This window comes from Solenopsis invicta, chromosome 16, assembly GCF_016802725.1.
Source record: "Solenopsis invicta isolate M01_SB chromosome 16, UNIL_Sinv_3.0, whole genome shotgun sequence".
In the NCBI taxonomy this organism is placed as follows: domain Eukaryota; kingdom Metazoa; phylum Arthropoda; class Insecta; order Hymenoptera; family Formicidae; genus Solenopsis; species Solenopsis invicta.
In genome coordinates, this window is record NC_052679.1 from 20790308 (window position 1) to 20815760 (window position 25453).

General features: G+C 35.0%; 1 protein-coding gene across 1 annotated transcript in view; it reads left to right on the top strand.

Annotated features, from left to right (window-relative positions):
• Positions 1–639: 639 nt before the first annotated feature.
• Positions 640–25453, top strand: part of LOC105194680 — a 58927-nt gene continuing 34113 nt past the window's right edge. Inside the window, exon 1 of the mRNA XM_011159739.3 lies at positions 640–940. Within this exon, the coding sequence (XP_011158041.2) occupies positions 850–940 (91 nt within the window). The 5' untranslated portion in view covers positions 640–849. The remainder of the gene's footprint in view (positions 941–25453) is intronic.

Here is a 25453-nt window from a genome sequence, read left to right on the forward strand (position 1 = left end):
AATGCTTTATTATGTTGTTTTATATTATCTGACATCGCGGTAATTAAAATAAAAATTTATAATAATCACATCAATATAATGAATTTTTACTATATCAAAAGAAACTATAACTGTTAATTATGACAGAAATTGGTCAATGTATTCATACAGTTTTTAATATATGTATAATAATGTAGCACCTACACATCAAGAAAAAAAAATTTGTTAACTTAACTAAATTCTTCAATGATTAAATTTTTTTAGTTCAAGTTTTTATGCATTTAAGTTAAATATATATGTAGTTTAGTTAAATAAATAATTGTTTAAAATACAGTTCAAATATTTTATGTATTTAAATCAAACACATAAATACTTTAACTGAAAAAATTTAATCGTGTTAAAAAATTGAGTCAAGTCAACGACTTTTTTCGCAGTACGATCTACAGTACCGCATTGCACATTTTAACTTTTTACTTTTAGAGCAATAATGTTCTTTATTATTGTGAAACAAAAGGTATATGATCTGTAAGTGCCACGAAATTCATGATCCTCCACGATGTCTCGTGATACGTCCAACGACGTGCACGAGAACCGTGTAGAATCCCCTCTTTTAGAAGAGGTGCTTTCGTGCGCACGTATAAAGCCAGTGAAAGCGCCAGGCGGCCCTCCAGACTACCGCACAGTCCGACAGCGATAGGAGCTCTGCCGATGGCAGACTTAGATTAACCTGAGAATCTCTCGCGTAAATTCGCACGTTAAAATAAAACAATTTCGAAAATTGATCGCGTCGTGCTTAAGTTCGCCGTCACGTGTTCGCAAATTTTCCGTCCTCATTGATTGTGATCAGAATAGTTTAGACCGGGAGTGATCATGAAAATGCATTTCGTTGGAATCTTGACTATCCTGTTACTCGCTGGTACCGAAATTTTAGGACATCCATCACAGGAAAGATTAATGCCAGGTATGTGACATTTTTTTATGTTATTGCATATGCATGATTTGTCATTTTTGCTATAAATAAATTGCATGTTAATAGATTTTATATTCCTAATTATTTTCTTTTAATTATTTCAAAAACTTTATTGTGCGTACCAAAAATAAATTATAAACTATTCTTGTAATAGTTTATGTTGTATAATAATTAAAATATTTTATACAAGAATACAATAAGTTATTCATGTATGTTTGTGTAAAAAATTAATTTAATAAATGTTTCAAGCAATAACTTGTCAATAAATGCCGATTGTTTGTATGTAATTTAGTTTAAATTGATGTAGATTAAATACAAATCATAAAAAAGATATCGGGCTTCCCTTTTCGTCCACAATAATATAATATTATTAATTCAATAGCAAAAATATGATGATCTGAAGTCATTCTTTATCGAGATAATTTAAAATTCACGGGTAATATTGTAATTTTTAACAATAGAGAATAATTTATCTATTCATGTTATATTTATTTTCTTTTAATTCAATATAAAAATAACGGTTTTATTCTAACATAAAATTAATAAAAACAATACAATTTATTCAGTAAGTTTTAAAACTATTTTTTCTGAGTGAAAAAATTAATTAAAGTATTAATCAAAATTTAATTACATCTAACGTTAATTTAAAAAAAGTAATTATGACTCTTTCTCTCTCTCTCTCTCTCTCTCTCTCTCTATCATATCTTAAAAAAAACTTAAAAAAAAATACTAGTAATGTGCTGACACATTACTATGATAATTACGAGATATTTTACTTTTATGCGGCTTATGCTATTATACTGAAGATGAGAAAATTCCGCAATTTCAAACGTCATAATTCTTCGAGAATGGTGATCTTAGTTGCTCCCGCTGCTGCACTATTCTTCTTTCCATTTTGTTCTATCATAGTTATTACGTCTGGCTTTATCCCGCATAATTATGTCTCCACCCTCTCTCTATCCTTCATTCAAGAAAGTAGAACACTTCCTTCTACAGATGCTAATCCTGATAACCTCGGAGAGTATGCCGTCTCTCTGGAACGTGACAGCGCTCAAAACTGCTGCATTGCAGATTTTTCGCTTCTGCCATTATATCCCACGAACGATCTTTTCAACATCATTCTCTTATTGCTTCGTATTCAGGGCTCTGACATTTGTCGAATAAACATCGGTGAAATGGGTATTACAACACGTGTCATTCGAATGTATGGGTAGCCGCAAAAAGGCCTGTAAACAGCCTGTCCGCACAAGCACGTGAGTCTGGCTCGTCGCGAACTGTGCTCACGAGATTCACCGCCTACGCGCACATACTCGTCACCATTACTGTATGTGAATACCGCGGCCTGCAAGGACTGCAACTTTCTTGCATTTTTGTTAGAAACACTGACGTAGGAGCAGAGTCGTCATATAGCGGGATTTGTATATTTTATGATCAAAAAGTACCGTTTTAAACCGTTTTATAATCAACACATTTTCCGAAGGCAAATTTTCATCCAAAAATATTTTTGTCAACTTCTAATTCCTCAACTTTTTCTAGAAAATATATACTTAGTGGTAATTAAATAATTAAATAACTAAGTATTGAGAGAGTATTGATCTATTAAATGATTATTTGAAGGTTGAAATACATTCTGCATTTATATTGAATATTACGATATAAAAAAATATCAAATTTAATAATCTCGATAAGTATTTATTTATGAAATCGATTATGTCACATGTGATATTTAGGGTTCATTCTCTACATATGAATGTTTCTAATTTAACACGCTTTAATTTGTTCATAATTTTTTTCATAAATATAATCAATTTATGTAAACAATATTTTTAGTTTAATTATTTTATTTAACTTCTAATTTAAAATTTCTATAAAGCATAATTTACATTAACTTATATATATAAACAACATTCTGTTGTTTATACTTTTAAGTTTTTTAATTTGTATAAAATTTGTCCAGAATTTTGAATTATTCGTAACTTTCATCAATCGTAAAAGCAATTAAATTTTCGTGTAAAAAAAATCCATTTTTAATTGTATAGAGAATCTCTAAAAATATTAAAAAATTAAGAAATAGAAAATATGAAAGATTCTATATATATTTTTGCAAATTGATTTTACAGTGAGATTAATTCCTTTTAGCGTAGTTATGTCGCAAATGCGATATCGCAATCGTTTAATAAATATAGCGTTCACACCTACACACGTGCCATAGAATCAATGCCGTTGCATAGACACTAGGACATGGACAATAATAACAATTCCTATACCGCGCACGAAAGCCAGTATCACGTGCTGCACGTGATTACACGTGCTTTTGCACGTGCCGGTTATTGCCGATCGGTGCGGACACGAGAAAGACAGAAGAAAAGAGAGCTGCGTTCATACGCCTTTCCTCGTACGGATTAATACCATGGAGGGAAAAGACTGACTAAGTCACGTGCATGCGTTAGCTGCTTACCTCGAATCACGCGACCGTCCATTCTGTCAATTAACGACCGTAAGACGTCTTCTCGATCAACTCCATCTGTTTACCCCTGGTCTACAACAAGGTCGCGACAAAACTTGTTCGTATCCCCAATACGAAACTTTCGACTTCTTAGAAATCGCAATGTCGAGCGGTACCATTCCTTTTGGCGCAAAACTGAAGCTTGTGACGGTGTGATAATAACTTACGAATCGTTTGCAACTATTCAAATTACTTTCAAAAAGAAATGCATCTTTATTTTTAAAATTAAAAATCTAAAGTCTGATTAAATTCTAAAGAATATTGAATTATTTTTTGCATTTTATCTCTTTTGTGACGTGAAAAAAATATAAATAAAAGTAAATTTTTCTGGGAAGAATAAGATTCTACCAACTTTGGCATTGACACTGCGTGCCTTAAATTAGCCTTGTACATATAAGCAAGTAACAAGTTGTAAAACAAGTAATATAGTCGCACGTCGTTAAACCTACAAACTACTAGTGGAGACGGAGAAAGTGTGAGAAATTCAGGTGAGATTGCAGTGTATCGAATAATAACATTCTTGCGGCAAAAAAAATGGAACGGCGGCATGCCTGTCATTGACACTGATTCGCTTTCTCGTATCTGCGCTAGTGCGCTGGTATAAGAAGATTTAAATTTATAATAACCTTCATACAGTGCTGATAGAAAAACATTAATTAGCACATGACTAATCCTAGTACAATATTTATGCATTTTAAATATTGTAACGTATAGTTAAAAATTCTCGAAGATTGCAACTTCTGTCCGTACAAGCGTCCCAAGAACATTCTTTGTTCGCAAAATATGAAGAAATGAAGTATTGTGGTGTGGACACGTTCAAGAATTACAACTTCTATTAACGTTATTCTTTTGCTTTTGTCACATTGTTGCACCGGACGAATGAGCCATCAGCAAAACCACGTATTTGTTACGCATTAAAGTCCCACGGTTTTACTGCACACAACGGTAATTGATGCGTCATTACTTAGTCTTCAGAACACAGTTAAAATACGCCTACATACTAAAGTCGTAACATGTGCTGTACCGCAAAAGTAACTTACGCAAGAAATTATCAGAGAAACGTATGTATGACAAAAGCGCGTAGACAGGCATTAGTAAACTGACCTTCCATTCCCCGGATACATGACTTTGTCCTAGTATTAGCAGTCAGAGGAACTTGCCAAGATTACATATATGTATAATTAGTAAAGTAAAATTGTCAAACTTTTTAAATCATTAATTGACATACCGTTGCATTTTTAAATACAAAATTTATTAAAATTAATTGCCTAATTAAATGATTAATTAAAATGATCAATTAAATGCTTTGTACACAAGATTACGCCTGTGAAAAAATTAATACATTAAAAATTTTTCATATTTGTTAAATATTAAATTTTTATGCATGCATTTGTCACTGAATTAATCATTTGTTTGTGTCAGTACTGAAATTAATAAGTGATAAGTAAATGCACATTTTTCTTATTTAACAGAAATAAATGATTGACATAAAAACCTACCAACGATAAATCTTAGAATATCAATTAACTTTGAAAAAAAGTTATGACTTTAGTGACGCATTAGTGTACAAGAACGACTAATGAACGGCGATTTTGTTGAGTCGCTTATATTTATTATCTTTCCTAATATCCAGAAAAATTTATCAGTAATTGCTTGTTTTTTTTTTTAACTAATTTGCTGACTTTATTTCAACTTTCCACGATCCATGATATAATACAGTACCCATGGGATTTTTAAAGTACCTGCTAATACTACCGTTTACTTAATGGTGGCGACAAGTATGTGAATTTAAACGTCAACTTTCTACGGCAGTTTGACCATAATCAATGTTATTAGTATTGGCGTGCGCGCTCGCTCAGACAGATTTACGGTAATACGGATATGTTAATTAAGCTGGTAAGAAAGGACCCCCAAAGGACCACGTGATTTAGCTTAATTCGAGCAATTAACATTGTTAAATGTCAATGCAACAACTGCCCAGTGATTGATAGCGCATTTTAAAGTGGAGACCGACTCCACCTGGTTTCTTTGCTGATATAGTTTTTGTCTTATCATAAGAACCGCGAATTCTTTCTCGGCAATTATTGAGTCGCGATTGGTCCGCCATCACCAATTGCTCCGCAAGCTAGTCCTCTTTCTTCTCCTTTCTACTCATTGCGTTTGTGAAATCGATAGGAAAGCCTAATTGTTATTCCATTTACATCTAGAATGGAGAACTGCAAAACCATTTCCTGCAGTGCGATGTATAATTCACAATACAAATCAACTTATAAAAGTGATTGCGCATATTTTAATGAGATCTATTGCTTCCATCAAACTCTATCTGCTACAAATTTAGACTTATAATTTTTATTTAAATTCATTCGTAATAAATTTTTATAAAATTTGTTATTCTATATTATAATGTTTAAGAGCAAAACAATCATTTTTGATGTCTGTTTTCTAATATTAATTACTGCTAAAAGTGTTGCATGTGTTCGCGTTTACAGAATTCGATATTGCATATAATACACACAAAAGATTTCGTAAATGCATATAAAACTAAATTTTTAACGACATTCTCATGAGAATCACTAAACTTTTTTTTTACACTGTACAGTTCAGCACTCGGAATAGAAATTTTCGCAGTAAGTACGTTTATTCTCGTTCACTTTTATGCAGAATTCACGTGCACGAGAGCGTGGCGGCCAGTGCACTGTCCGATGCACGTGACGAGCAGTGCAATACGTTGCACTTGGTCACGTGCACCAGCCGCGCGTTACCGTCGCGCTATGATAAGTCGAGTTACTTAGGACGTGGCTTTCGCAGCTCTCGGTGAAATAAACTTTTACATGAAAGAATCGTTACTTATTATATCAGTTATGTCACATGTATACTGCATTAAGAGCAATGAAACATCTCCCACGTAATCGTTTTCTTAATCGAGCAAAACCATAATCTTTTAATGTCTGTTTTCTAATTGCTAACAGATGCTTGCATGTGTTCGCGTTTATAGCAATCAATGAGTCTTTCGGTTTTGATCAAAGTAGTAAACAAAAACTAATTATCATAGTAATAACTTAATATTAACGTAGTATATTAATAATTTATTAAAAACTACAGTACACTGCTTGAATCCGTTCTTATATAATTTACCAATGTAATTTATTACAAAAAACATTCTACTACTATAATAATTGATCTGAATATATATAATTTCTTCCTGTAATTAGTATCTTTCTCACAAGTTAGTTACAACTAACTGTACTTTATGTTGTTACGCTGTCGTGTCTTAACGCGATAGCAGTAAAGTTGCTCGCACATATCGTAACGTCTAGCACTATAAGAGCGAAATAAAAAACATTTAAAAAGAGAGAACAACGTATTTTTGCTTTCTCGATTGCTTAATTGCATCGCTAGCAACCGTAATTGGATGCTATCCGCCTTTGAAATTAAAGCACTGATAATAAGCCTTATTCCTAAACAGGAATGACTTACTCCGCGATAAATCGTAATACACGACGTTGTTAACGCTTGCGTTTCATTTGCGTTTCCACGCGGCTAAGTAAATGCCCGAGAAACACGCGTTAGCCGGTAGCGAATTCTTGCACGTTTTATTTATCGATATATATGTATATAGATCGGTTGCATGTGGCAACGATTCCGTTAAGGTTCTGCCGCGACCAATATCGCCTGTCGGCCCCGATGCCAGTTTTCTAGGTCGAACTTACATTGCACCTAATAAGTAATTACGTTGGTGAACGCGTAGAAACTGCACGATGTTTGACCGCATACAAACTGGAATGCAATTCGTAATTGTCCGCTTGATTTTTAAAGATAAATTACTAATCCATGGTATTTACGAACGAAAAATAATCTTTGAATTTTTTATATTATAACTTGGATAGTCTTCTACTCTTATTATGGTAATATTACTGTTTTATGTGGCTAATTTGCATATTAAAAAGTAATAATAAATAAAATTATAATTTTAATTATTAATTATTAATTATGTAATAAATGCATAAGATATTCTTTTTGCAGCATTTAAAGGTGTACTACTTTAAATTTTTCAATAACTGCAAAAAAATTATAAAAATAAACTTTTAAAAAGTAACAAGAATAAATCAAACCTTAGAATTAATTTCAATGTAATGCTTATAAAAATTTATGTAAAATTATTATCATTCTACTTATTATTTTTATTCATAAAGAAAAAAATGGTTATTTATTAAAATACAAACATTACAATTATCATATTCTTATGTGTGCTAATAAACAACTTATTTAAAATAAATGTATGTAAAAGACAAAAATTGAGAGAGAATGAATTTTTTAACACATATTTTGCTCTACTTACGCTATGTGTAATAATACATTATGCATACTCGCCATTATAATGTAAAATGCAGATGCAGCTTGCCTATGTGCTTAAATAAATAGAAACGTGCAATTCACACGAACGCAATGGGACACTAGTTTTGTCGACGTTCACCATTTTGGGCGATGGAAATGTATGTTACAAAAAAAGCAAAACTACTGTCTCTGAGTAAAATTGAGAGATTACATTTCCTTGTTAGTCCTTGCATGCCTAAGTAAAACATGAGCTTCCTACAAACATGCGCTAAATTTGCGCTGAATAAAATCCACCGTTAATCTATAAAACTTTCGCTTTTGAATTTTACACGCCTGCAAGATCGTAAATATTAGCCGTCGTAACTAACTGTATTCGATCTTACGTAAACAAAATTGTGTTGCTTTCTTTGCAATGCCACTTCGTTACCGCAAACCGCTGATAAGACGTGTTAATTAATTTAATTAAAACTAACACCCTATAATTATATATTAATTAAAATAATTATTATTCGCTTTCTACTGATAATCAAGAGCATTCAATAGCCTCAACGCGCGATAATGATCTCTGCAAATAAATTTTACGTTAAAAATGGATTGAAATTCTGTTAGTTGGTTGAATTCATGCTTGAAATTTCTGCAATAGTAATGCATTTAGATTGAAGGTGCTGATCTTAATATCGTTGCTGGTTCATTTAAATTTCATGTCAAGAAGGACGGATACAATGTCTTTCGGCGTGTTGCATTTAAGTGATATTGAATGAAGTCTAGGTCCGTCGGGACTCCAAATCGAACGACCAATATTCATGGATGTCAAGTTTCTAATCCCCGTCATCCTTGAACGTAGAGATGCAGTCGTGCCTGCCTTAATAGGCAAACAAAGAAAAGTGATAATGAGCAACCTCTCGAGTATGTAAAAAATTAAAAAAAATTACGCCTACATATCTTATTGTTCTCGCAACTATCGATTAACATTTCTTTCTATTAGTGGCGTTAATCAAAACCGTTGCGAAACCTTTATCTATTATTAGTAAGTCAATTTTAATTGGAAATTAAATTATTTAATTTTTCATAACTATTACATGATCTTAAGACGGAATTTTTACGGCAAATAATCATTTAAGCAAACACTGAAACGTTTTGTAAAACAAGTTTTGTAGAACGAGATGTGCACTCACAGATTTACGATTTATCAAAGATATTCGGAAATCCGCGGTCTTATAAAGCTGTCATCTCATTACACAAAGTCTCGTTGTCCTTCAACTTCGTGTTCATAAGTGATATTTATTAGCCAACGTACAAACAATTTTATTGCAGCAAACATCAATCTCGCACTCGGCTACGCTAACGATATATGCGTTAAATATACATTGAATGTACTGAGTAAATATTTTACTGGCGACAGTAGATGGTCTCAGGCTAATAGAAATGAACAGATATCTCATTACTACTTACATATTTCATAATTATGTTTACAAATGTGCACATCTTCATTTTTAAGAAAAGACTCTTTGCAAGTGTATACATATGTTCTCAATGTTGAATAATTTTTAGATTTAAATGCTAAGTGAAACATAATCTGTACGCACTTTCGTATCAAAAAGAAATGATAAACGAGTAATAATTATTTATGAGAAGTCTACTTCAAAGTCAAAGTATCTTACTACTGGTTTGCCCAATCTTAATTTTTCAAAATCTTTGTTATTGAAAAGAAAATCGAATATTTATTGATAGATATACTTGAAATAAAGTACTATATATTCTATAAGCTAAGTGAGATCGATTGCGAGCAATTGGGGCCACCTGCTTTTTTGACGCAACAGTCGCATTCTTCTCGGAGAACGAAGGCAAGCGTTTGTCCTACCTTTCCTGGCGCGAAATTGTCTCTTATTTCTTAATTAAGAGGGAGTTCAAAGAGTACCGTACCGCCTGATCACTTTTTACGGATAATGTCGATAGAGATTGGAACGGTAAAAGGAAACAAGAGAGAGAGAGAGAGAAAGTATCACTTCCTTTTTCTGCTACGGAATACAAAGACGGAGAGCGAGAACCGATGAACACGCAATAAATAATATTGGCAAATAAATAAAAAGCTACACGCGCACCACCGAACGAACAACTCATAAAATACAAACGTCTGATTGAAATAAATACGACCAGTCACGTTCTTAACAACATCTTTATCTCTATGAATGCATTCACGGCTTTCCAATCGGTTAAAGAGAAACGCATAAACAGTTTTTTTTCTACGTAGTTAGAAAGCGCACGCAAGCCATCTATATCTTTTGCTCGACAATCAAATCGCGATAAGAACAAACATTAAATTAATAGCATCGCATATAGAAATTTCATTATGCCTAATTAATGTGTAATTCAAACAAGCATCCTCAGCATTCGCTTCCTAACACATCCCCAGTACAATGTCTCATTGTTGCATAATTAAGCAATAATACGATTCAATCTCCCGTTCTATTGGAAATAATGCCTGTCTCGTCTAAATCAGCTCCGGCGCGTTTCGCAATAAATTATTCGCCTTCGCGCGCATCAACGCCTCCGCGTGTAAACGCGATTGTTCCCCATGCATAATAGGTGGCCGCCGAACGAAGCGGTCGTCCGCTCGTCGATTAGGATCTAAGAATCCGGTTATATGGGTCGCTCGTGATCGAGGGATAAGATCTATACGGCGGCGTTCTGAGTGCGGGCGCAACGACTGACGGCCGTTCTCCTCGTGCTCCTCGTCACGAGACGAGGCTGACGAGACTCACCGCTGTCTATTTCATGCAAATCCGAACGTGTCCAGATAAGCGCGCGAGACTGCACCCGACTCGAGAAACCAGATTCCCTTGATCTTGCGCGGTACGAGAATTATTTCACCATACGCCACACACATTGCAGCCGGGCGAAGTCGCGATAATATGTTTATCGTTATTACATTATCTCGATACACACCGATGCTCGTATGAAACACTTTCGAAAGGTGTCTACCGTTTGCTTAATTTTTTTTCTTCTTTTTTTTATTATTGTCGTTTACAGATGCTGGTCTATTCAAGCATGCACGTGTGTCTCTATATACCATAAGCAGCGCGATATCGTGACGGTCCCCGAAGAATTTATAAAAATTTCAGTAAAAGTGGCCCGTATTATTAGCGTACTTTCAAACAGCCGTCACTCTGATTTACGACGTTACATTTCACACGCGCTACCGCGCGGCTACGCCGCTCGTTCCTACAAAGAGTCTGCATTACATGCGAATTTCTTATTATTCTTTCTCTTAACGCCATTCACATTGACGTTGCAAGCTATTGTTTAATCATTCATAACAAGGATACGAACGATTAGCACGCTTGTTTATAAAGAGTTACGATCGTCGATGAGATGTGATAATTAAAACTACCGTCTCCTCGTGTCTCGTTATCGCGTGAATTCATTAACTTTCCGCTTCAAGAGCCAGAGATCGCATAAATTATTTCCCATCGTCTTACCTCGGTTTCGTTCCTAACACGTCGATCTACGTCGCGGGTTTAACGACCTCCTAGGAGAAGGTTGCGCGATGCTACAACTCGTCGCGCTCAACCTCGCATTTATCCAAGGAAACTGACGGATTTTCCTAGGCAACGCTTGACCTTTGGAGTTAACTACAATAAGACGACAGGCAAAGAAGCCTAAAGCAATCGAGCGAATCAAATTGAACCGGTATTCACACTATTCACTTGCATACGCTACGGTGGAACAGTATCGTGATGAAAAGAGAAACTAATCGTTTCGTTCAATTTGAATTGACATGCGCATTTACGACCCCCGATGAAATGATTCAATTAACGTGCAAAAAATGTGATCGAACCCGATTTCATTTGAGATTGTGGTGCGTCAATTTGAAATCCTAGTGGATTCACGTACTCGTATACTCGTATCTGGCACACCTAGCACTATAATCGAAAACCGTGTCTGAACGGAAAATACCAATCAGCCGCGCGGCGTCGTTTCGCGAGACTACTATCGAGGATACTACCGTGGAGATAAAGCGGAGGAGTGTGTTTCATGGTGCGAGCGCGCAGTTACGATCGCTAAAATCGAAACTTAAGTACGCTTATTTTTCTTTCGGATTATTTATCGACGAGCTGCATCGAGCATATAAGGTGAGTTTTCTCTTAAAAGTTTGCGTCGCGACGGTCTTTAATCGATCGTAAACACGGGGATAATGGTAAAAGCAACGCCAAGGAGGGGGCGGCTCTTTATCCCGAAAAGCGGAACATCTCGAGAGACTCTCTCGCGTTCTGGCTTAACGACGCGAAAATTATCTTTCGTTTGCGCCGTTACCGCATTTCTCCGCTGAACTGTACCTTGGTGAACCGCGCGGCTATAAATCTCGTGGCGGCTGCGAGCAATCCCGGGCTAAAAACTGTGGTTATATGAGGAGAATTTAAATCATTCCAGCTCTTTGTATTCTTATCTCGCAATTGGCTCGGCGAAACTCTTTTTTTACGAACCTCTTCCTAAGCAATCTTTCCTTTTGAGCACATACCGTCTTCTGCATTCCAAGAATATCGGTACTATTTGCATTTGCGATCTAAAGAAGATATATCGATCGTTCCAACTTAAGAACCATATGATCTATTGCTTTCAAAAGCATTGCATTCGTCCATCCGTTTTCCGCGAAGAAACGTTGATCGTTCACGCTTGGAGAAAGCAGGACGGAGATAGGAAAGGAGAGACAAAACAAAAAAAAAGCAGAACCGTTAGGGGAGCAAACCGGCAACAGTTAGGAAATCCTGGCAAACATTGCTACATATAGTGTCTGGCAATTACATAGTGATAGGCGGACCGCTCTTTCGCATCTCGGCACCAGTATGTCATGCAATAAAGTATCTTTGAGGATTTATAACGCGTTGCAAAACGGACAATCTCAATGCTCGCGACAGGCGAACAACTATACTGACGCATCGTGAAATTGGGCGATTAGACACTTGTGTAATGCGCGAGCTACGTGTATTGATCTTACGCTATCGTTACGTTCAACGAGTGGTCTAAGTCTCCTATTTATATTCGTTACGTGAATTTAAATATATATGTAATAAATGTCATATTATCAATTGACTCTGTTAATTGGCAATCACCGATAAGTAATATTTCAATATTTAATTTATAAGTTCTAACACATTTCTGTTTATAGCATATTAATTAATGGCATGCAAACTAACAACCACAAAATATATTTTCAAACAGAGGAGGGAGAGAGAGAGAGAGAGAGAGAGATATTACATTTTCAGTTTTGAGCAATTGTATAAAATATTATAAACATTTTCGCTGTAATGAACAAATGTAATACGTATACATAACCGAAAAGATACGAATATCCGTTAATAATAATTAATATAAATTATTTTTTTTATAAAAAATTCCTTAACTTATTATTATAATAAATTATTTAAATTAAAATTTTCAATAACATAGAACGACCACTTTTTATCTTTTTCAAGATCGCACCAGCATCTTAGAAAGTTATCTTGATTATTTGCTGGCCGCCAACTAATTTGTCAACCAATTTGTAAATCAAATCACGAGATTTGCTCATTACGGGCATCGGGAATTAGAAATGCGAACAACTAAAAGGATACATTGAGGCAGTATCTCCTTACTAGCTACAGCTTGCATTTACTCCTATTTCTCAGGTATCTCTAATTGGCTCGAACGATAATAATGATGAGATTTGCAATAAGCAACGTTCACGTAAAGCAGATTCTAATGCTCCTCGAATCCAGGCTGCACGATGCATTTCATACACGAGGACGCGCGTGGCGCTTCGAGACTGTCGTGAACTTTAACACCAGACAGTCCTTGAATTGAGCTCCTCCAATGCAATCCCGATGCAACGCGACGTAATGCACGAGTGCGTGTTGTATCGCGATTCGTGACTCATCGCGTTGACCGCCGCCGGCAAAAAGTCATCGCGATCCACGATGTTATTATTTTTTCTCATCCGTTATCCATACGGTTTTGCGCGGCGCACGGCTTTTGAATAATCTTTCCCTGTCATCCCTGTCGATCTCGAGAAATAAATCCGATCGAGTCGTGACGAGGTCTTTTACCCGATTTATGCACGCTCCCAGTGCTTCTACTTGGATTTGAATACTAAAGTCGATCTTCATAGCCTTGTTACATATTGAAGAAGTTTTACTTTTGACAGTTACGTATATTTTAATATTTATATATAAGTTTTTTTTTATTTGGCTGCTATAAATCTCGAGATAAATGAATCAAATTATCAATAGTTTAAAAAAAAATTATAATAATACAATTTGTGATAAAACTTGTGTTCATTAATGGACAAACTTTATACTCCTACCTATTTCTAAAATTAACGCAGAAAGTAGAAAAATTATTGATTCTAATTAGCACTTGATACTTAATATGTCAATTGATTGATGATATATTTTTTAATTTGTGTGACACAAATGCGTTCTTTTGTAAGAGGATATGAAGCATTAATCTTATCACTTATTAAGATTAATGATCACGATAATCAAACATAGAGCTTTTCAAATAGATGCAATATAAAAAAGTGCTAATAATAATCTACGATATGCATCTCGCGTGCATTCTCCGGTACATTTACGCCTCCACATTCTTTGTCATATAATTGCCGACTGTCGCATTGCTCACTTGATCACGAGATCTGCAAGCGAGTTTCAAAAATTCCTTCTGTACCTTCGCGTTGCAGTCCTTGAGCCTCTGGAATGCAATTGACCGTACATTGTTCGTGACTCTCGCGCGGAAATAAAAATCACGATAATTTATATATCTTTTACTTCGTCTGCTTATTCACTGTAGTGTGATTGCTGCTGGAGATGTTAATGTATGCGTGTTATGTTAAGTGGAATAAAACGAAGTGCAATAAAATTTAACGGAATCGTATCTTCAAAGAAAATGTCTTTTGAACCAACTTCGCTCTACGTACTTGCAGTACACTGTCGTAGCAAGCAAAAAAATCATATTTAATGTACCATTTAAATTACTTTAAGAAAATGGATACTCTAATTTCTAAAAAAAAAGTAATTTTGGTTAAAATTACTTCAAATTACTACATCACAGTAACTCTACTAAATATTGCTTCACAAATCATTTTAAATATTAAATTTAATCTTTTGATTTCATCTTTTAATTCCAAAATACAAATTTCATGTTCTCAACAGTTTTTGTAAAATCATTGATAAAGTTACACTATCTGTAAATATATGTTTGCTTAGCACGGCAGTGTACCTGAAACAGGAAAGATCTTTAAGATCTAAACTCAGCTGTGCAACTTTGTTACACAACAAGCCTCGCTGGATCGCCTGCAATTTGTCGAAGAACGAGAACTGTGGGCTCTTCTCTCGATGGTTTCGTGACACGCCGAGCTTTATTGCCGCAATACGAAATACGATTGCGATTGCAAGACGTCTTCTCAATGAATTTAATCTCTGGTATAGTCTCTTTATTGAACAAAGGAACAATGGGGCGTTCACTGTCTCAGGATCGGAAGCTGATTTCGCTTTCGTTGCAATCGACAGGTTTGATCATCCGTTCAATCTTGTGTTTCCAGCAAGTGCTTGTCGCTCTCTTCAATGTGGCTCATTCGCGCGTGACACTAAAGTAATGATACCGTAACGTTCGCAAGCCACAGCGCGGCTCGTTTGCGTTGTAAATCACAAGCGTGATCAGCTCTGTACTCTTTATTGGACATACGTCGCTATAAAGTTCTCGTTGTTAAAATATCTCTCTTACGATGCATTTAAAGTGTCGCGCAATATTCTAAAAAAAAAAAAAGAAATCAAAATGTATCTTTGGTGATGTAAAGTATATGCTTTGGCAATGTTCGGTGGACAGTTTTTCACGTATCAAACGTCACGCATACTCGCCGTTTCGAAAGCAAATACTACGCTCCTTGGCAACAATCCGCGTCTACTTTTTCTCTCCATAAATATTTTTATAAATGCGATTATATAGGAATTCAGTAAATTTCATTGTGTGTACTGGTCGGTTTTAACAGCCTCTCTCCCGTGCGCGATTCTGATCTTTCCAAGAGTAAAAAAAGGTTCCGCAATATATCAAAGTAAAGTCAGAGCATATCGTAAAACAAGTTTCGGGAAATTGCTTTGCTTATATATTCTCGTAGAAAAAGAACAATACTGCGCGATTTAAAGATAATACATTCTGAAGATTATAAAAATGAAGAGTATGTAACAACAATTACAAATCTCAGTCTCGATTAACTTTTTACATTTCCAAGAATTTTAAATCTAAACAATTAGACATTATTATAAATCAATTTTCTTTAATTATTGCTGTTAAATATTGTGAAGTTTGTTAATGTAGGAAACGAAAGTGAAATCGGTAGCAATGAATTCGATTAAATGGTAGAATGAAAAAAATTCTTAGATAATTTATAGCAATTTCATGACTTGCAATTCCAAAGACTTAAATTACAATTTGACAAAACAGATTGTGGAACTGGATTTTATGATCCAGAACGTTCGTAAACAGGCGACACGTGCATGGATGAGCACGTGGCCTGCGTTTAGTGTGGCCCACATGTTCAGTGAAGGGTTTGAGCAATCAACGGCGAACGACGCCGACGGTGCAATCAGTGACGACCGGCATAAGGTCCAATCAGGCAATAAGTAATATAATTTTCATATAACTAAAGTGGATATTAGTTCCGAAAGAGCACGCGCGCTATCGATGTGCTGATTGTAGCCGCTATGTAATTATGGTTCGCGCTTGGACGACTAGAAAAATTTGCCTTTGAAATACTATCTGAATGTCTTACGTACAAAGACATTTTGAGTCATTTGCATATATAATCACAACATTATCTCGCATTAACGAATATCTCGCGATAGCGAAATATGATTGATGGTTAGATCATGATTTCGTAAAATTTCCGAATATCAATCGATCAATATCCCTGCGGAAGGCGAATTTTCGATCAATTCATATAAAATTTTATAATAATATCTTTTATTTATCTAACGTTACGAAGGCCAATGACGTTGGCAAAAAGTTAAAAATAATTAATAGGTCTTTTATGTAGTTTGTACTATGTATAAAAAAGATAGTAAAGCTTACAATAATGTAATAACAGCAATAATATTTTTTAAAGAATTTTCAATTATTTTAACACTAATAAAAATACCAGAAATTTACAATATTAAAAATTAATTTATTAAGATTTATGTTCGTATAATTACACAGACTAATCAGAGAGTATAGATTTGTCGTCACTCTCGTTTTGCAGAGATTGCGCGTATCCTTCGCACCATAAAATGAAATTAACGAGTACTCTCACGCAACCTGTCTCATAACTCTTCTTGTGAACGCGACTTAATGAGACGGTCCTTTATATCCCGATAAGAGCGCGGCAGCAATTATATTCGGAATACATTTAAGCTCAATAAGACCAACGTCATCGGCATATCAAGACGCGATCTCGCACGTGGATCGAATGCCGGTTCTCTATTATCTTCGCACCATTCCTTCGCATAACGACGGATTAACGATTTTTCACGCGGCCATGTACATTTTGTTCGTGAAAGGCGCGCAGAAAATAAATTGTCCGATTTTATGTCGTTTCGATCAATAAAGTTAGGCGTGCGCTATTTCTGAAGTTGTGTCGCATGCGTTTCCACACGATTGATTGACGCGATTATTTTCGAACTACGCTTTATTCAAATCCCCGATTTCATCTGTCATAATAGCTTATCGTTCAAAGATGTGTCAGTCAAACTGCACCAGTAAATCTCAATTATCAATCATTTCTAATACAGTGACAGAATTAAAAGCTGTAGATGTACATTGTAGATGACATTTCTCCTTTAAATATGTTTATATGTATATGCAATGTAGTATATAATTATGGCATTGTAATAAATTTCAATTATAAAAATATTTTTATACTATTATTGACTAATAAATATTTTATTTTAATATTGTTAAAAACACTACAACTACGTACATAGTCGTATTTTTTATCCAGCATTTCAAATAAAGTAATTTAAGAAATGTGTGTATTATTCAATTTTAATACTTTTAAATTTTTTAAGAAAAAGTTTGAAATTATGTAAACTTTAATTTTCTTTTACCACAATATTTTTTTATAATGAGCGTTTTCCAGCATAACACACGAAAGGACACAATGAATCATTTTATCCATATTTAAGATTTATAAATAACAAGGATAAAATAATTTACTGTGTTTTACAGTGTTGCTTATTAGAAAATGTCCAATGATAGCTTGTCAAGCAACAAATAGTTATAAATTACAAGAATAATTTATGAGCCTTTCAAAGGTACCCGGGATGTCTTACTGCCAATTAAATCGGCTATTGCTAAATCGACGATTGTCTCTAAGTCTACCGTTCGTGAGCTATACGAGAAAAAGATGCATTCCGCATCGCTTGAATTATCATTCAGGCGAATCCATGAAGAATGGACGCGTGCCGTGGTTTCACCGCGCGAGTTATATCGTCGATTTCCGGGTGTACGTTGCGGCGCACGAGAAATCACGGCATCACGGCACTCTCCGTGGTACGTAGTACAGACGTACGTATCGCAGATTTCGCGATCGTCTTCCGTGCCGACATGCCGAGTGCGCGTTTCAGAGAACCTCGAGGGAACTCTCGATAGCGTGCCAGCCGCGTTTCTGTTTGGCGGTGACTTATGTACTGTCAGCTCTCGTGCGAGTCTCGCATTAAACACTTTCTCGATTCGATCCTGCTTAAAATACCCGACCCTCAAGAATCGCGCGATAAGCACTGCAGATCGCATTACGAAACGTACAATGCAATAGTCTTCCTTCCGCGGGCTGCTGCGAAATCGCGTTCTGGACATTTAACGCTTGCACGTGTCATGACTCTTCGAAGACTTGCCAACCCGAGTTGAAGTGACTTAAATGGATAATTGAGTATCAATCTTAGTGCGCATAACTAAATGCAAATCCATTTATATAACTGAGGGCTAACATGCATCTTGCATACGGAAGATTTCCTTCTGTCATAAAAAATTTTAAGAGATATTTTTATGTAATATAACTTAAGAACAAAAATCGTTAAAAGCAATAATATTCATATTATAATAGTAACAAAATTATAAAAAATTAGAATCTTGGTTTCCAGATAAGAATTTGGAACATATATATTTCAATTTGTTTCAAACTAAAAAATAATTGATTTCCAGATTCTTTTTGTTCATGAATATGTAATTCAGGTATTCGGCGCCGTACATTAAGATAAAAGTAATTGAGATAGGCCAAGAAGGCTAGGCCGTTTTTTTCCAGTTGTATTGAGATATAAACGTTTTATTCTGTGCAAGCGTAGCGACTCAAGCACTAGAATCGTAGCAGTAGAGTTGCATAAGACAATCTCTACCACATACTGTGCGAGGTGCTGCGTTCACCGAAGAATGTTTTAAATATCGTTAGATTTTTTTGCCACGCATGTAACTTTCTATGCTTTATACCGAACAATTACGTCGTCGCAAAAAAATGCGAAACCCGGACGCGGTTTCGCGCACGATCTTTATGATCGCATTTGAAAGAGGAAAGCTCATACACAGAGCAATTACAAAGACGCGCTTCTTTTTCCCTTTCGCCTAAAAACTAGTTTCATATAATGCAGTTATTCGATAAAAATTCTTGGATCTATCTGAATGTTTCAAGATATTTAAATTCATTAAAATTAATATTTTACTACTGCAGAAAAAAGATTTTTCTTCTTTTTCCTCTTTTTGTTATTATATACTTATAAAATGTCCTTTCTTGAGCAGTAATTTCGATAGCGTATAATTTATTTATAAGAATTTACTTTTTATAAAATATCTTCTCCCAGCAACAAATAAATATGGACGAGAAATTAAACATTGCATAATATTTGAATATAAAGCGTCATTGCTTTTCAAATAACATCATATCCGGCAATCTGTAATACAATTCTGTACTACAGAATTGTAAACAAAGCAACATTATGACATCAAGATTAGATAATAGACTTCAGGATTATTACTAAACTCTAGGAAGGAAAACGCTAGATGAGGAGATACGAAAAGAGCGAAGCTAGATGGAAATAGCGCAATGCAAATTGTGCACCGAGAATTTCAATTTGCCTATCGCGATCACAGTGACTTGAGACAGCTCTAAAATAAAAATCATTATTGTCATTCATTATCAGATTTCAAGAAATGTATGAGAGACAGATAAAGAGAAAAACTTGTGTATCTGTATGAAAAAGTTGGAAAATCATCAATTTTTTGACAAACAAAGAAGCAACTTTGTTCGTTATTCTGTTTATTAACAATACTCAAAGATTATTTTCCACAAATATTCGTTGCATAGTCAGATAATTTTGGTTACGACTTAAATGATAGGAACCGCGGGAATATATGCTATTATAAAGCTGCGGGAGTTAGGCAAGATCAGACTCGCGCTTTCCATTTTATATCGTCCCTGTGATTTAATCTCACGATAATAGTCACTTTTCAACGCTGCATATATTTCCGCACAATTGCTTGAAAGTTATTTTATTATCAGAATGTTGCTCTGCTTATATATTATACGAACATAAAACAAAATATGTCTACTAGAATACGCATAAAAATATTTTGTTTACGATATAAATTTTCTCCAAAGTATACGCATTTATTCATTTACTGCAGATAGACACAATGTCTCAGATGTATATTATTTAAGATAAAATCGTGCATACCTCGTAATAACAATGTAAGCTGATAATAAAATAACAAAAAAATTTTGCACACTGTATCCGTTCACTAAATGTAGAGATTTTAATTAGCTGGAATTTTACCAATAATTTGATTAGGAAGTTACGAGTTAAGGTGGTTAATCAGTAATGTACACATTTCCAAAATTATATTTGTTATTAAAAAAAAGATAAACTCATGATGAAATGTTATTTCAATTTTAATTAAAATTCGACAATATATGACAACGTAAAAATTACGAATGCTTACATATGAAATTTTGAATAATTACCTAATAAATTATTCAAATGACAAGTTGGAAAAATCGGCAATTGCATATGTGAACAATTATTATCTATAGAAATACGAAAGATTCGTACGTTCTGTACGTAGGCGAATACAGGCAAAGACGTATGAACACTTGCATTTCCTTCAAAGACTACTGCGATAAAGACTCCTTCTCGATGGAGTGGATATGTGCCAATAGCTTGTACGATAATTACATGAATTACTCGCATACGAAGAGAAGAGCCGGAGCCAAGAGAGTTTCACTTTTGTTTCGAATGACTAAATAAACAAATTCGATTGATGAATACACAATGTTTCCTATATTACCTTGATCGTGTTACTGCGAAATTTTACTCGCTCATGTTTGCTCACGGTGGATTTTTCCACTAATACTGAATGCAGATTTTGTGTCAACATATGATTTCTCATATGTTGACACAAAATCTGCGTCCAGTATTATTAGAAAAATAAAAAAACTCGTCAGAAATGTTAGTACTAATGCATCAGATATATGAGAAAAAAAAAATAAAATAAAAATTCGAATTGCTGACCTTTTCATACGCGGCTTAAGATTACAAGTTCGTATAATCGTATATGTGGTGATCGGATATAAAGTACTCCCTTGCCCGGATTATGGATTCGCGGCGCTGAAAGTACGATTACACCGTGATTCACTAAATCGCAGCGGTGTATAATCATAGCCCGTGTATCTGTAATCCCTTGGCAACATCGGTATTATTACCACATTCTCACAGCACCAGCGCGAAATTATTACTGATGCCCAACAATACCTTGGCGCAATTAGAAGCCCAATGGCGTAGCGATTTCATCTTGCCATTTGCGATCAAGAAAGTCGATCTCGCGTCTCCTAGTTCGGTAGAAATTTTCGCTCCGTTCGCGAAAAGTTGCCGGTCATTGTCGAGAGCAGTGAGGGACAACGCATTACAAGAGATCGACGTGGTCCAGTGAGCGTAAAACTCTCTCCAAAGTGTCAGACACGATTTCTTTTCGCTGTCGCGCTTGATCACACGCGACAACTGAGACATATTACCCTCTTTTTAACTCTGTAATTTAATCGCAACGTTCGCGCTTTAATCTCCAAACAATTATATAAATGCATTTGTACAAAAGCATAAAGTACCGCGATGCTAAAGGCGATAGGTGGATGTCAAGCGTTAGTCTTCGGACTAATCTATCGATTTAGTTTATGAGTCAATCGAATGACCACGCGTATCTGATCAATTGCCGCAAAATAGCGTACACGATAATCGGTTGTCGAGTTAGTGACAGTTAATTACTAAGTACAAATAGATTCAAAACAGCGCGCCACACGCAATAATCAGTCGTCAGATCGGCGATAATTAATTATTGTTCACATTGATTACGCAGTTCAATCTGTTACATACAATCACTCAACTCTTAAAGTTTTGTTATTTCATGTTTGTACATCAGCATGAAGATAAATTATTTCACGCAATTGCTACTGATTGAATAACTAGTGTCTTAGGAATTGCAAGATATTTTCGAAAGAGAAAGATGGTAATCGATATGACTCGTAAGAAGTCTGTATTGCGCAAAAGTAATAGCTGTGAGAACTTTTTGTATTTTATAGCAACCCGAGTATGTCGTAGTCCAATGTCACCATTCAAACGCAACCGCAATTTTTTTAAGCATTTCCACAGGCATGTCTAAAGTAAATTTGTTCTGCCTAAAAGGAAACGAGAAAAACACTTGCACTTTTACATACTTATTATCAAACGGTATATCACAAGCTATGAAACATCGTTCACAATTTTCTTTGACGTTTCGCATTATTTTTCGTGTTGTTAGTATTCGTGTTTAATCCACGATTTTTAAATTATTTAATATTTTTGTTACTTCAGAATTTAGTGTCGGTAGTTAATCTAAGATCAATCAAAATAATGAGACAGCGATAATTTACCGCATCTCGAATTTACCGCATGCTCTCTGAACAAGCGGATGATCTTTTTTGACGTCGATATCGTTTGCGCATCGTATGATCTCTCAATCGCGTTCGCACCTTACTACCGATTGACTGACAACAGTATAATTACCGGCACGAGTTCGAGCTATATATTACGCCAGGTATGCGCGCGATATCGAAAGACGCGAACATTTAATGAACCTACCCATTCGTCTTCGTAATTTCACGTCTAATCGTGAAATTCTCACACTGCATCCTCAGCATTTCCTTCTCTTTGCGTTACGTTTCTGTGATTGATATCATTAACTCTCGAAAAAAACTCAAGTTTTCGCATTCGTATGCATTCACATGTAATTATTTGATGAAGCGATCATGAAGCAATAGTGGACTCGATTTATTTCCTCGGCACGTACGATCACTCATTTTACCTTACTTGCAAATTAGCAACTACGATATTCAAGCAAAGAAAGGACGATATTTCTACTTTCTCTTCTGGATGAAGACGAGTTAAACACTCAATGATTACCTTCGAGGTACATTATTACGGCAGAATGCTATCGTCGATGCCGATGAAATAATTGCATTTCCGGAGTGTTTGGATTGCGCATGTTTATATAGCAGGGATTCAAATTAGCGTAATTTTCCAATTTAATTTTCAACGCACCATAAATACGAAAAAAATGCATTTCACAATAATCAAATTTCTTTTTTTCTTTCATTATAAAAAATAAATTTAGATTATATTTTGCATGTTTACTATATGTATACTAGTATACATACTATTATGTATACTAATATATAAAATTTTAATTCATTAATTTAATTTTTGTATGGACAATATATCATACACTGAAGGAAAAATTACTAAATTTTAATAAATATTTACTTATATAATACAAATTAAAATATTTACTAAACGTAAATATATGTTTATTTAGTACAATAATCACTAATTTAAGTATCTTTTTTTCTTATAGAGTAAATATTTAAGTACAGCAAGTAAATATTTTGTTAATACTGTTCGAATAAAATTTAGGAATTTTTTTCTCTCAGTATAAAGATGCTATACATGCTAAGCATTTTAATATCAAAATATATTTCTATTTCACGTGTACATAGAGACGTAACGGCGCGGCGGCGGTGATACGAAACGCGCCAGTATACGAAATTTCGTAACATCGCTGACGAAAGTTCCACCACAAAATTATTACATACAACAACTTCAATCTCTGTCAAATATATTTTTATACTTCTTAAACGCCAAATGCAGTGAATTATCGCGAAGTAATATATTACGCCCCGTAATGGAATTAAACAATAACGGACGTAAATTGTGAAATACGTGAGAAATGAATAGCTAAATATTGGAAGCTATGTCTGTTAATCTGGCAGAAAGGTAATTATTCACTATTTTCATTTGTTTTGCGAAATAATAAATCAGATAATTTAGAAAATCAGAGATAAGATAATGTATACCAGTAATTCACCGCCAATATGATCAGGACAAACTGAAAAGTATACAAACAAGTGAGTGCAAACTGAAAAGATACAAGTGGCTACACGAACATCATTTAGCAGTAAAATAAAATATTTGTGTACCGATAGTAAAATGTAGCGGTTTGGCTGATCTATAGAAGTAATGAATAGAAGTAATGTCGCAATGTGCTTGTAATCATAGCTCACGTAGCGACAATTAAGGCCGGAGTAGTCGAGATATTATTCTCTCGTTCGACGATAATTTATCGAGGAAGCAATATATAGCGCAGCATTTTATCGTTTTACACATCCAGGGGATTGTGAAAACGCTCGTCACGAAACGCGGCTGCGGCGAAACGTTCCGAATCTCCGGGGATTGCGGTCATCGAAGGAAACTTTTAAGGTGCATTAGTGACGGAATCGCGGCAGGACAAATCGATGGTACGGAACGTTATTAACGTCATTAACGCGCAGTCTTTCGTCATTAGAAAGCGTTTCTTTGATGCGCGAGAAAGTGTTTCCCTACGGATCGAACAGTAACCGATCCGCGCTAAATTGCTAATTGGAAGAGTGTGCCAACGCGCATTAAGATGTACAGTGGTATAAGTTGAACAGCATTCTTAAGACTCTTCAAATTAAAAAATGTATTTCCTAAGCAAATCTGAATTCGATAAAAAGTTCTACGTGCATTAAAAAGATCTTGTGCCGGATGTCTATTTAAATATTAAATGATGATCCGATCTTAGCTATTAATTACGAAATATGCCATTAACGCGCGTCTATCGGTACCGATTATCTGTATGGCCTTTTTAAATTGACGTATATTAATTTCATATATATACATGTTCATCATTGAGACGAATCCGAGATCTAAATGTGAGCGCTCCGACGCGTGTTGCTCATCGATTAATTATAAAATCGAAGAGCATCGCTTTGCATCTGGCAAGATGAGTTTTGCTTATGCTTATCCGAGGCGAGCAGCTGTTAGAAGCGAATGAAAGACGTTTTAGCAAAGGTTTAGATATGAAAGTGCTTACTCGCGCGGACTACATTGGCGTACTACATTCATTATATGAAAAAAGAAGAGAGAGAGAGAGAGAGATGGAGAATGGGAAGTCGTGAGGAAAAGATTACCGTAACGTGTACGGGCGCAACGATGCACCGATAAGAAGTAGCGCACGCGCCTGAACGCGGCCACGTAATTAACATGCTACCGACGAGATACCGG